Source organism: Larimichthys crocea, chromosome III, assembly GCF_000972845.2.
Source record: "Larimichthys crocea isolate SSNF chromosome III, L_crocea_2.0, whole genome shotgun sequence".
Taxonomy (NCBI): Eukaryota; Metazoa; Chordata; class Actinopteri; family Sciaenidae; genus Larimichthys; species Larimichthys crocea.
The window spans coordinates 7,422,555-7,436,634 of NC_040013.1; the positions used below are offsets into that span (position 1 = coordinate 7,422,555).

At 40.1% G+C, this 14,080-nt stretch overlaps 1 protein-coding gene across 6 annotated transcripts in view; it reads left to right on the forward strand.

The window, feature by feature from the left end:
• Window positions 1-14,080, forward strand: part of col25a1 (collagen type XXV alpha 1 chain) — a 143,333-nt gene that overhangs the window by 89,454 nt on the left and 39,799 nt on the right. For all 6 annotated transcript variants that reach the window (XM_019279436.2, XM_027277892.1, XM_027277894.1 and 3 more), the window contains exons 5-8: window positions 4,982-5,008; window positions 6,962-6,988; window positions 13,095-13,166; window positions 13,824-13,940. In XM_019279436.2, coding sequence (XP_019134981.1) covers window positions 4,982-5,008; window positions 6,962-6,988; window positions 13,095-13,166; window positions 13,824-13,940 — 243 coding nt within the window. The remainder of the gene's footprint in view (window positions 1-4,981; window positions 5,009-6,961; window positions 6,989-13,094; window positions 13,167-13,823; window positions 13,941-14,080) is intronic.

A 14,080-nucleotide genomic window follows, 5' to 3' on the forward strand; every position in this document is an offset into this window, starting at 1 on the left:
TTTTAATCATAAGCAATAATCATAACAAATGCACCTTTACAGCTTTCCACATTTACAACAGTGGCATAAATGATTTTCTTACATTTCTTGCTGGGCACATTGTTTTGGTTATTTGTAGGCTACTAACTTTTTAGTGTAAAACAGCCACCAGGAAGTCAGGTTGTGTAGCCAATGTAATTGCATGCATTGGTGTCGAGACAGGCACCCACTAATAAAAATTTTTGCTCCATGACGCTGGTCAAAAACTCCACACGAAACTTGTAAAGTTAATCAAGCTTTCAACTGCATTCTCTCCCAAAGATCTAGTGACGGGGTTAGCTCTGGGAAGAGCTATAATCTTTGAGCGAAGATTATTTTGTCACATGAATTACATGCATTGAACTGCACAGACAAGTTAACCATTATAAAAGTAAATAAAAGAGTGAAGATGATATACCACCATGTCTAATCCCATTACCTAAGGGTCACACACTGCACATCATCTAACATGCATGATCTGAAAGGAATACAAGGAATACGTCATACTTCATTTATTTAGCAACAGCAACAGATGCACATAAATAATTTATGTGTCATCAAATGTGAAACTAGATCATCCACTGTACAGTAGGAATTAGTAAAAGTATAGCGATCTACACAAGCACAATCAGGATGAGATAAAAAACAAAACAAATTAACCAACACAAAAGACATGAAAAAGTAGTAGTAGTAAGGGGTCACATATGAATTGTACCTTGGTGCCAGAATCATTTACACTTTTTATATAATATGAAGTGAAGTAACTTACATTGTCAGATTAGAAAGGCAATGTTCTTGCGGGTTTGGCCCCAGTTCCTTTTGCCATTTTATATTTCCTTGTAGACCTCTCCATATTTCTCCCCTACTATGTTTTAAAGGTGGCAGGGGTTTCCGATTTTTTTTTTTTTTTCATACCAACAGCTCATTCAGGCCATTGCAGGAGACAGTGGTCATGGTTTGGCTTTGAATGCAAAGCTAGGCATGTATCTGGATAAAGAAAAGCTTAATCCTGATCCAGTGGTCCACCATAAACTCGACAATATCATGCACACAGGATGTTCTGTTACAAATCATCTCATGATGGAAGTTTGACATAAGTTTGCCCAGCGTTAAGCAGCAGAAGATGTGAGGTTTACCATCAACGTGAAATGTGTCATTTTCAATTAGTGGATGTAATGCTTCTGCTTTGGGTCAATTGCGTTCTCTTCATCACCACACATATGAAGGACATATTTATTATTTCTGAAGTCACTTAAAGGGACTAATCATTAAAGAGGTTTTCTGCATTATAATTGTTCCTGCCCCTACAGTAACAGTGAAATACTGTCTGTATGTTTATGGAAACAATCCTGAAACGAATAATTCTGACATTTTGATAAATAAGGTTTTGGCTTTCTGGCTGAGTGTTGGTGGTTATGTGCCATATTATTTCTAAGGTAGACTCAGTAACTTTTAGGGAGTCTGACAGTCAGGCAGTTACTGCACCTCATCTTCCTCATCTTCAGTCCTTATGCTAAGCTTAATTTACTAACTTGTAGCAGCATCATCTTTACTTTACAGACATTCAACTGTGAGTATTGATATTTTCATCAAACTGTCTGCAGGAGCATGTATTGTATTTCCAGTAAATTGTTTTTGGTACGTGCATGGCCAATAACGCTGTAATCCTGAAGGTACTATACACGGTTACTTGTGTTCAAGACAGTGACTTGCTAATGCAAAGTGAGCAAGTTTGATCAAACAGAAGCAGCCTGATGAGCCATGGAGCACCTGCTGGAGGGCTGCTTTTGAAAACGCGCCAGAGCAGAAGCCGTAAAAAATGTGAAAAGCATACACAGGTGCTGATTAGAAGCCTTCCTTGGGGCAGACTGAAACCACAAAGCTGCAGAGACTGCTTGACAAATAGACACCTGCTGCAGTTCTACTGTTGTACAGTTTGTTCCTTTTGAAATAGTCTTTGCAGGAGAGCTGTTTAATAGTCTCTATAAAAGACCCTCACTGTACTGGCTTAAACCTTTTGGAAAAGCTCCAGTGGGTGCTGTCTGTCCAAGTGATGTGCAAATGATGGGCTGTATAATGAGCAGGTGCAGGCCGTGTAGCAAAATCATTTCCACATGGTTTGACGACCAGATGGAAGAGTAAAATGAATGAAAGATTTTGGGCAACATAGGTCAAAACCAGAATTCCTCTTAAATTTTATATTACTTTTACATGATTGAAACAATTTAACAGGCAAGATAGTCTTATCAAAGATGCTTTTTTTCACTTGTCATATGAAGCTTTGAATGCCTGGTAGCATAACTTGCTTCCCAGATGACCAACCAATGGTACTTGCACCCCAGCTGGTACATCTGCAGTTACTTTAGGGCATATAATGAGACTTTGGAGTAGCCTAACTAATTTGAGAGAAGAAGAAAAAAGTAATTTAAATTACAATTTGATGGCTGTAACACCTGAACACCACATGTGAGAAAACCCATGACAAAAGTTAGCCAAAAGGTAGCTATAGTAATGAATATGTTAAAATGGATAGCGAGATGTAGTAGTTAACTGAAAATAACAGACAGTAGGAGTTGGATGGTACATGGTTAGCATTAGCTGAAAGTAATGGGTAAATAGTTCCAACAGTTCTAAAAGTCATGGTGGTGTTGAAGGTCATACTTGTGTTTACCTGACATTTGGTGGAACATCAAAAAGTATCTACTAATCCATTTACCACCTGGGACCCCATTTTCCTTATTAATTCCCTCGCAAACAAAATATAAACATGCCCTATTATGGAAGTTCAACATGGATTTGATCAAGTTTCACCATGTTGCTGCACTTATCGGGAAACAATCTGGATTTATTGAAATGCCAAATCATATAAAGCAGAGTTTTCATTTCTTTCCACAAACTTATGGTGCCCAGTCATTTAGCACCAGTAATCTGCTGTGCCAACTATTTGTATTTTTCAGTGCCAGATATAATACATTAAGCAGGCGTGTGCAAAAACCTGCAGTGGGTGTATTTGTAGATTTCTTTGTTGCAGCCATTCATACAGTATGTTTGCAGTAACAGCTTGTCAATAGCCTTGTATTGTCCAAAGGCAATTTTCCTTCACAAAAACGGCCTGCACTGATTTTCTCTAGCTGCCTTCCATTTTCAGGAACACGCAGGAAACTTATTCAGCCCCTCTGGAATGCCTCCACATCATTATAAAAGTAAAAGTCACATTTGATTCCAATATGTTGCCTCTGTTAATCCCCTCCCAGGGAACTGCAATCGGAAACATTGTTTTCATAATGGCGCATTTAGTGTTTACAAGTGTGCTGTGGCTCTTTGTATGGAGAGTCAAGTAAGTAGCAGGTCCCACCTCCTTAGATGTGTATGTGTATTAAAGCTGTATTTCCCCATTAGCTTTTGTCTGGGTTTGTTAAAGCGAACACAGTTGCCTCATATTTGAGTAAATGAGACGCACCACACAAGCTCGCTGTACAGGTTCACAACCTCACGGCTGAGGCAAATTGGGCCTCATGCAGAGCCAGTTGGGAACACATGCACTACTATACGATACACATACATACATACATAACGAAAAGTTATGGATAGTTAACTATGCATCAGAAATAATGTCCATAGGCACTATGCAGACTACAACTCACTTCCCCCAGAGCAGTGTGGTAGAAATTGGCAGACGAAGACTGTTGGACTACCTCTGGAGCGTTTCAGTTTTTGACTGTGCTGTGTGTGCCAGTTCAGTGGAAGCCTGTCTGTGTCTGCAAGGCTGCTATTCTGGGTCACAGGTCCATGGACTCACAGAAGCAGCCTCCAAACACAGGTTTTATATGAATGTCATCAATTTATGGATTAGTGTCAGTGACATTTTGTTACTGTAGCTGTGTTGTTGACGGCTGAGCAACTTCTTTTTACCTGAGGTCATATGTGAAATTCTTTTTTTTGGCATTTACTAAATGAATGACCTTCGAAGTGACTGTAGAAGTTTCAAAGCTGGTCTGAAATATTAAATTCATCTCAGAAGATATTTACTTTGATCTAAAAAAATGTATTTGACAGATAGCCTTTCATGTGAAATACAGATTCCTATCAGTATATCAGAGCAGTCTTTCTCAGTTTTTGCAGTGGCTCAAAATCATTGTTGCTGAGCGGGTGGTCAGTTAGTCACTCTTCTGACACTGATCTAATACCGATTTTTCCAAAGCATGCTTTTTCCAATAGCACAACCTCAGAGGAAGAAAGAGAGTCCAGCATACTGGGCTTCATTCAACTTGAATGGTAAAAAAAAATTAGTTTTTTAGCTCATTAGGCTCCAGTGTATGGATGCACACCTCATTGTCAAATCCTCTACTTCACCCATAATCTTTTACAGAGCCCACCCAGGAGCGCCTGCCTGCTGATTGACAGAAGTTGGATGCAAAAACTGCCTCGCAAAAAACTGCTGTGAAAAAAGGAAAAAAAAAAAGTGTTCCTCTTGTTCAGGGCACATTTTTACAACATGCTTGCCAATACTTGGTTTGAGATTGCTGGATTTGATCCTCTGAGTAAACATGGACTTGATTTGGGCCTGTTTTTGGTTTTAATTGTATGTTTGTATAAGCCCTGCTGTCTACAGTGCACAAGGTACCAGTTCCCACTCTGTGACAGGGCATTTTAATCAAATGCTGAAACGCTGAGATGTCAAAAAGTAACCAATGTTCATTTCATCAAAACCCAATTTGTTAATCTTTTGATTTTTGCTTTCTCCCTCAAAGTTCATGGTGTTCAAGCCTTGTTAAGCAACTGTTTGTTTATTGGCTAACATGATTGGTGACCCTGGTTTTCAGTTGCTATAGTTTATTCTATCTTACCAGTGTGCCATGGCACCAGAAGGATTACAGATAACTGAACCATAATTTGTCATTTTCTTCCTATTTATGTGTTGTGAAAAAGTTTGAACATTCTTTTCTTTTTTTTGTCTTCATAGGGCCCTCCTGGTCCGAAGGGTGAAAAGGTGAGTCGTTTTATAATTTCTTTGATATTTTCATCAGTACTCAGTAACTCAGCTTAGAGCAATAATTTGGGGAACTACACTGCTTTGTTTTCTGTAAGCTTAAAGCAGCAGCCAGTTAGATTAGCTTAGCACAAAGGCTGGAAGCAGAGGGCAATGTGCGCAAAGGTGTCCGGAGATAACCAAATGTGTAGCTGTTCCCTCTATTTCAAGTCTTTATACTAAGCTAAACATCTGCTGGCTCCAGATTGTATAATTTCCAGTAAGGAGGCAATATTTATTTCCCAATATGCCAAACTATCCTATTCTAGTCTGGGTTAATATCCAGCTCATCATACATTTTTGCAGGTCAAAACAATAAAAAAAAATTATTGGCTTTTGCTCCCTTTGGTTAATTTGTCCATATGGAGTGTCATTTTTCATTTGCGGCCATAATTCATATTCAAGTCATCCTGACCTTAAGTCTCGGGGTCTGAATATTTAAATTCTCCTGTTGTTCACAAATCCACAGCACAGAACATTAATGACTGAAAGCCTGAGACCAAGTTGGAGCCCTTAAATGCCTCGCTGAGCATTCCTCCATAAAACAGCAGTGGAGCATGCAAAATAACCACACTGTCTCTTTATAAGTCTGCAGGACTCGGGGACAAATGTGTGCCTGTGACTTTGCTTTGAAAGACTTAAACCACGAGTTGATTCACACCAAACTTAAATGAAGTCCTTGAATTCAGTTGTTATTTGAACAAATGACTTTAAGTGCGTACTGCTTAAGTGCTACTAGTGCTACAATCTCTTCTGTTTTACTGGCCAGAAATGAATAGAAGTATTTCAGTATATTAATGAAGTATTTATTCATATTTTATATAAAGTGAGCAATATTATTGTGCTGTAAATTAAATAGCGTGAGAGTGCTAACCAGAGGTAAAGTCAAAGTATAGACGCTGACAGACGTCATGAATCAGCAGTGTGATTTCTTGTTTGGTGTCATTTAAAGAAGAAAATAGAACCCATAAGCATGACCTTCTAAAACCAGATTTAGATGATTGCGAGCATCCGTTATGACAATTGTGAATAATCGAGTCTCGCTGATTAGATGCATGTTCATGCCTCCCATGTGGACCACTTCATGTGCAGTTTATGAAATGAAAAACAACTGTGTGCATTCTTCCCACCCAAGACGAATACAGGGTGAATCACTGTGGCCATTCACAAGTGTTTTCTCATTAAATTCAGTCTGGAACGACTGCCCAGTGAAAAATTAGAAAAAAATTCCGAGAGGTGTTTTATTTGAAATTGCTCATTCATTACATTATAGTTTGTTTGGGTAAAATTCCCATCCATGTGAGATAAGTTGTTTGGCTCATTGGTGGCCAACGAGAGAGGATCAAGTCAGATAGTTTAGGCATGTTCAGTTATCCGATTCTAGACAGATTAGGGTTTTAATTCAGTGTCCAACATTTGGTCGTCCTTCAGTTCTTTCAAACAAAAGTGTACTTTTGGTTTGGTTTCACTATAATGTGATAAACCCACAGTCTTCTACACACAGGTTGATTGGAAACCGAAACGTTTTCTCCTTCAGGAACGCGTTCCGTCCACAGAGAACTACCCCCCGAAAAGGCAAAAAGCCAAAGATCTCTGGGGCATAAAATCTGGCCTGGCAATGCTGTTCGCCCACACTCAGCCCCCCTCACCGAACCCACCAAACCTCACACCACTGCTCTCTTTCTTTCTCTTTCTCTCATACCCAATTCATGTCAGTCCATGTTATCATAAGTGATTTTACTCTCAACCACAATGAATAGTTGAGGGTTCCTGTATTATTTTTCTTTATCAGTGTGCTCTGCGTTAAGACTCAGTGATTTCGGTGTGTCTCAGCTCATTATGAGCACTGTACTTACTGTGTGTGTGTTCGACCCTTGCATTTCAAGACAAATTCTTTTCTCTTGCCTTCTGCAGGGGGATCAAGGCGACCAGGGACCACGGGTATGCGGTTTACTCCAACTTCTTGTGATTAGCTGATGAATGTGACTGTGTGTGTCTCCCCCAGCACCATTGTGGGCAAAAGGTTTGGGATGCATGAAATTCCGGGGATAGTGTTCTTCCCATCTGGCCAAATACAACAAGCATTTCAGCACTGCTTATTTCTACATCAAGAATGGGCAGGCAAGATACCTTGGAAGGCACAGCGTGGTATACTTTTTGAGAGGCAAAGACCTCTTGTATTCAAATTGAACATTAGTACGAGCTTTTGCACATCAGCAGAAGATATCTGCTCAATCTCGGCTGTAATCAAAAGCCAACTAGCTTTGTCTCGATAATTACTCGTGATTCACTTCAATCTTCGACGTGACATGGCGTATTCAGAACTTTAATCATTTCCAGCTCTGTAGTTTGACATTTCTATAAAAGTGCAGCTTCTAAATGATGATGATGTGAGTGCTTTTCCGTGCTTGACGGACTCTGAAATGAATTACTCTATCTCCACCTAGCAGCCAGCGCGCCCTCATTTTTCTCAAATAATGTTTAAAAAATGAGCCCTTTGAAAAAAACAGACTGACTGCACAGGTTTGTTTAAAGTGGACTGCATTAACCGGGGGGCACATGTGCACATGCACACACACACACACTTTTCACTTCCTCTGCATCTGCTGTCGTCATTAAGGGGTGATCTTATGGAGTCAAAGTAACTTTAAATGCCTGTAATTGATTTCCGTGAGGGCAGAGAGCATATAAAGGTTAGAGCAGAGGAGAAAAGAACGCAACAACGCAGAGGTTTGTCTCGTCACTAGAACACCAGCCATCTCCAAGCGGATCTGATCCCAATTCCATATTGGCGCCCACCCAGACGTTAATAGTTTGCCAATTAACTGTGTCAGCTCTCCTCCAGGCCAGATCTGCACGTCAAAGCACCGCGTTTCTTATGATTTGGAAGTCAATACAAATGACCTTCCCAGTGAAATTTGATTAGCGGTCTCAAAGTGATACATCTCATGTTACTCATAGGCCCTCTTCAAATGACAGCCAAGTTCACAGAGATTATGGATCTCACAAGATTTGCAAACACATTTCCAGCTCTGTGATATCCTCAGTTAATTTTTAATGATATAAAAAGTATTGGATAATCATTATAGTTGCAAAGGCTGAAGAAGCACTGAAAAGAGGCAGAAAGGAAATCTCTTTGCTCTCCAGCAGAGTTGACTGAAGTAAACTATCGCAGTTTGTATAGAATTTCCTGAGTTTCGCCTATAATTTGTACCCTTTTAACCTAGGAAACAGAGTCATCTGTCTCTATCAGTTCAATGATTTACACTTTGGAAACAGGAGTGTGGCTAACAGAGGTGTAACAGGGACCAGCCAGGCCCTATTTGTCTTGTAGGGTAAATAAATAAACTGTCTACTTCAGAATAGTATTTCATTAACTTCCAATTACAGCAAAATTGTCCCCTAACAGGTACAAATTAACACAGTCACATATGAAGGACTACAGGAGAAAGAAAGCAGTGGAGGTCACAAGTAAATCATATTACCTCCCAGAATGGCATATTACCTTGGCATATTAGATTAGCAGATGAATGCAGTGGAACAGTATATGGTAGATTTACTCAATAAATAAAGGCATAACAGGACAAGTGCTGCCTGACCTTGACTTTATTTGTCATTAAATCCATTTCATGTCTAGTGCAGAGAGGCTATCAAAACCGTATGGAAATGCATGTAAACAACAGAGCATGTTAAGAATGTCCTTTGTGCATCACAGTCTGCCAAATTACATTAAAAAGAATTGAGAATCCTTTAAAGGACAAAATATTTATGTGTCTGTCAGGGTCAAGTCAAAACCTCTGAGCTTTTGTGGCCAAAAATGGTGTGAGAAATGCCACATGTCCAGCAGAATTTCTTTACAGACACACACTTCCTCTGCCTGTTCCCCACATGCCAGGGTCAGCCATTTGTCGGCCCTAAATGTCAAAGGCCACATGCAAATGCCAAAGGTTAACCAAGCAGCAAATAATAAATTGGCCGGTTTTGACAAACAAATGTGTGGCCACCAATCGAGCACCACTGGTGGGATATAATTAACAGGAGTTACTGGCTAAATGTATCACCAAGACTGGTGTGTGGTCTTTTTTAATGGATAGCTCTAGCTACAGGTGTCAAGCAAAGGTTGGTGAATTCCTTGGTCAGTTAGACGAAATAAATTCCTGAGATTTCACAATGAATCTGCCCTTGTTTGACCAGTACTTTACTCCTCACATCTTGGGATTTGACCAATTTGCAATGTCCAACCAAAATAAAGAAGCAGTGAATATGTAATTTCCAGGATTTTGCTTTTCAGTCATGAACAAAGAAGTGTTTTACAGCCTGTTTTCACGTGAAATCAGAAGCCTTAAAATGAATTTCACTTGAGATAAATTTGATGTATGGGATTGATGCCAAATCTGAGGCTTCAAATGAATGTATTATTCCCCTCTTAAATGTATTAAAGCCATCTGTGCGCAGCATTGGTAATCTACTCCACATATAGATATTCAGAAAATGCCACAGCCTGCATTTGCTTGGGATGTTTTGTGTGTTTGGTGTGGTCGAGAAGATGCTGTTTCTGGCCAGTGTCCTATGACGGCTGTTGCTGATTGTCCTTGTATCTGGCTTTTTGTTTACTACAGTTGCAGTCATCTTGCTGCAGGCAAATGCATAGCAATAGAGCTCCTCACCAAATAACCAACATCCGTTTTGGAGGAGAAAAGCAAAACAAAGCAATCTGTGAATGGTTACGATTCTCTGTCAACCGCCATGTCATTATCATTCTCACACATAGACATCAGAGCACTGGCGATGCTGGGTGAGCACTAACCCATGCCTAGTCAAGCTTTTCTCCTCTTTGTCTCCCTTTATCTCTCCTGCAGAGAATGATCAAACTACTGGGTTTTGGTCGTATAAGTCTTTTTTCTCTTTTTACACATTTCCAAACACTCATTGGTTGGTGAGGTTGTCAACATGTTGTCAAGCTTCTCTCCATTGTCTCCCTTAGCATATCAAAATGATTGTAAAAGTAAAAATGCTACGACCCAGAAATCGGTCTCCTGTGCCAGGCTGCACATGCGCCACACTACATTTTCATGCCTGGACTGTTTCTATTGTCCGCCGCCCCAACCCCTACCAACCGTAATCCAGTACTTGTTTTCCTCAAGATGTTTGAGGTTGTAAATAACTTGAGAAATATTTGCGCTTCCATCCTAGTTACACACAGCATGGCTATTGTCTCCTGTGTAAGAGTATCCATTGGTCTGTACTGCTGCAGGGCTGAATTAAATCAGCCTGCCTTGAAAGCCATATTCTTAATGAGCCATGCTTTTTGAATTATCTTTGGAAAAGCAGAGAGATGGCACCACAGCCATGTTTGGATAGGCCAGATTTTATCTTCAACTTGAATATAGACGAAGATTGATCCCTTACAGGGCATGTTTATGCTAGTGTGCCAGTCTTTGAGAAATACTTTCAGTATCATTCAGGTTGGTTATTTATGCTGGAGCAAAACCGGCATAAAGATAAACAAGAGAAGATGCAATCACTGTGCAACAAATGTCGTGCAAATCTTCGTATGTTCTTCTGTGCACAAAAATATTTACATTTGACCGTTTGTTAAGTCCCACCCCCTTAGTTCCTGTTCCTATATCTTTTATGCCTTACATACTTTTTCGTAATTTTATTTTTCAACATCACCAGACAGCAAAGGCTTTTACGATGGCGAGCAATAAACTGATGTGTTTGGCAGACGGGATCCTAACTTGGGCAAGATTGGCTGGGGTTGCATAAACAGTGGTGAAATACTACACAGATTGTTTACTTTGTTTGTTTATGTGTTAAATAGTTCTTGAACACAACCTGTAACCCCACAAGTTTAGTTAATGATTTGCCCCTTGGCTTGGGAAGAAGCTTGGTTACTGCTGTTGGTACTTAGCTAGCCAGACATGCTAATCAGTGCAGCTTACATTGACAAATAAAGTGCTAAATGTATTCCTTACACTTTTGTCTTGGAAAGGCTAGGAAAAAAGACAACTCTTCAAAAGCAGAGTATACTTACAGCTTACTAAGATATAACTGGACAATGAGTCAGTGGAAGGGTTTTGCGAATGGTCAGTTCATGTTTCAGTTGACATTTATACGGCAATATGAATGTAAAAGACTCATCACCATCAAGGACCTTGTTTGACTGGCATGCAAGAAAGTGCAATGAAATAAAAATGGATATTTCTAAGTATGGACAAAATCCCCAAAAAGAATGATAAATGACAGTGTTTGAAAGTTGATGAAGTGCATTTACTTGAGTATAACATTTAAAACCATGTTTAGCTCATGATATGTCAATGTTTCTGGCTTCAGATTAAAGTCAGTATCCAACTATAAACCCATGTTTCTTTTTAACACAGAGAGGGCCAGACGCTTTCTTCTTTTATTCAGTTTTCATGACTGAATCACATCTGTCTTGATGCTTGTTGACATGGAATTTGGAAACCATTTGATTGAATTTCCAGTGACCATCTCAGTCCCTTGATGTTCCCTAAAGTCCTATGAACAATACTACTCCTCAATTTACCAGTATGTTACAGCTCAAAGTCTGCTCTATGATAATCATCTCAACAAATGTTCTGTCTATATATTTGGAAGAAAACAACAGGAAATGGTTACTTAGCTTTGACATTGTAGCATACACTCTACACAGGATGGTCCCACAGCCATTGTACACACTGTTTCATGGAGGAGAGTAAACTTGGATTTGTTTGAATGATGAATGTTTAAGATAAAATGTTTGTTTAGGTCTGAATTTAAATGTCTGGTCCTCAAAACTAATTGTTTGACATTTAAATTGATGTTGGCTTTTGATAGTTTCAAGGAAAACCCTCAAATACATGTTACAATATTTCACATATTATACAGCTTATTCCACAAATTTGTAAAAATATTTAGAAGCAGGATGCTTATCTTCTTCCTCCTTTAACTGTTTTTGTTCATCCAGTGTTTCAATGTCATGCGTGTGTTGTGCCATGTTCTGCTGTTTGTCCCTTTTAGGGATTGCCTGGTCTCCCTACGCTGGCTGCTTTGCACAGCAATCAGATCCTGACTGTCAAGGTTTGTCGGTGGTGGTGCCGCCTAGCTGCTTAGTCCGACCCCTCCGCAGCACACACTGGGAGTAAATGAATCACTGTCACTGGCTGCTTTTTCTCAAAGCTTGATGATAGACTAGGCACAGGAAAAACCCTGTCTAATTAATCACAGCCAGTCAATCGTTATCCTGTACCCCAACTGCCACTACCAGTCTTTCACTCGAGATTTTGGTTGCGTACTCCATGCCAGGTTCCCCATTGAAGGCAAAGGTGGCCTTTTACAACCCAGTAATATGTAGCTCACTGGAACAAGCATCCTGAAACCAAGACATGGTCTGGCTGGTGTCCATTGAAGCTAAAATAAATGGAAGAAACTCCAAGAGGAATATGATGATGAACCAAAGTGGCAAAATGTTTTTCTAAAACTCATGCCCATGGTTCACCACAAATCCTTTAATCCACCAATTTGGCCTTGAGGATTGTTTCAAAGATGGATGAAGCCACTTAATATCAATGGACACTAAGAGAATAATGAATGCATCGAAAGGAACAAGGTTAGGAATCAACCTCAACTCAAAAGGTCAATGTTGGTTTCAGTGTCTGCAGCTCCTGGGGTCTGACTTAGCAGCAGGCGCGTTGAAGATGATGACAGCACTTTTACAGAGGAGGAGAAATTCCCATTTTTCCGGGGACTGTGAGCCCGCTGTGGCGCCCTCGCACCCCTGAGGTGGTAATTATGGACCCTGGCTCCAAGAAAAAAAAGCCCAGACTTCCGAAGTAAACCACCTCCGTGCTGGAAAAGTGTGGATTTCTCCCCCCGTCTGTGAAGGCGCTGAACTGGGGTTCATGAACATAGGCCTTTCTAACAAAATCTGTTTCTTTTTGCATTTGCTTTCCTCCTCCTCCTTCTTCTTCTTCTGGGACCTCATCCTCCTTCAACCTTCTCTCACCTCTGACCTACGACCTCTTGACCTCACACACCTGCTCAGATGGTCTTCCCTAAGATCAATCATGGCTTTCTTTCCGCTGACCAGCAGCTCATAAAGCGGCGGCTCATTAAGGTAGTGGCTGTGTCCTCTCTCTTCTCTCTGTCCGTCGTGCCAAGTCTCACCGAATCACTTCTCTCTGGGCATTCAGCAGTTTGCATGCAAGCCTTCAGACAGACTTGTCATAAGTATTTCTCTACTCCTTCTGTTATTGTTAAAGGGAAGCTTTTTTTTTTGTTTTTTTTAAGAAATCAAGGTTTTATTAAGCTAAAATGAATTACTGTTCTGGCGCTACTTAAAGCACTTTCTCTGCGACTTAGATTGATGAATATTTTCTTAGAGTTTCTTATAATCTAGTATAATAATGGAACACACATTTTCAGTGAATGATTATTTTAGCTCTACAAATGTGACTTTTTTTTTCAGTTGGTGCCAAATGCACAACCCCTATTCAACTCATTTAGTCCATTTCTGAATACATGCATTTTAAGGGATTATTGTTTCAGCTATAAATCAGTTACATTACAGCTTCATCTCCTGTACGCTAGCTTTAGCTATAAGACCCAAAAATGCAAACTCGTTTCCATGTTATGAATGGAGGCAGCCCATAGCCACCCACAAGATCATTCTACTACTCTCTCTTCATTATCATTTAACTGCAGTGGCTCCAGTCTCAGTGGATCCAACAATATCACAGATTAATAATGTTTTAAATGTTATTTTGCTACACAGGGAGATCAAGGGCAAGCAGGACCACCTGGGCCTCCTGGGCCACCGGGCCCTCCTGGGCCAAGGGGGCCTCCAGGGGACACTGGGAAAGATGGGCCCAGAGGAGTCCCTGGTCTACCAGTGAGTATTGATTGTTCACATTGTGAGTTCACATTTTCCATTTGCAGGCAGGGTATTATTAAAATAGCATTGGATTAGTATAATTCTGTGGCTTTTCCCTTTAAAAAAATACTGTATTGTTTCTGTTAAGAGTAAAACAT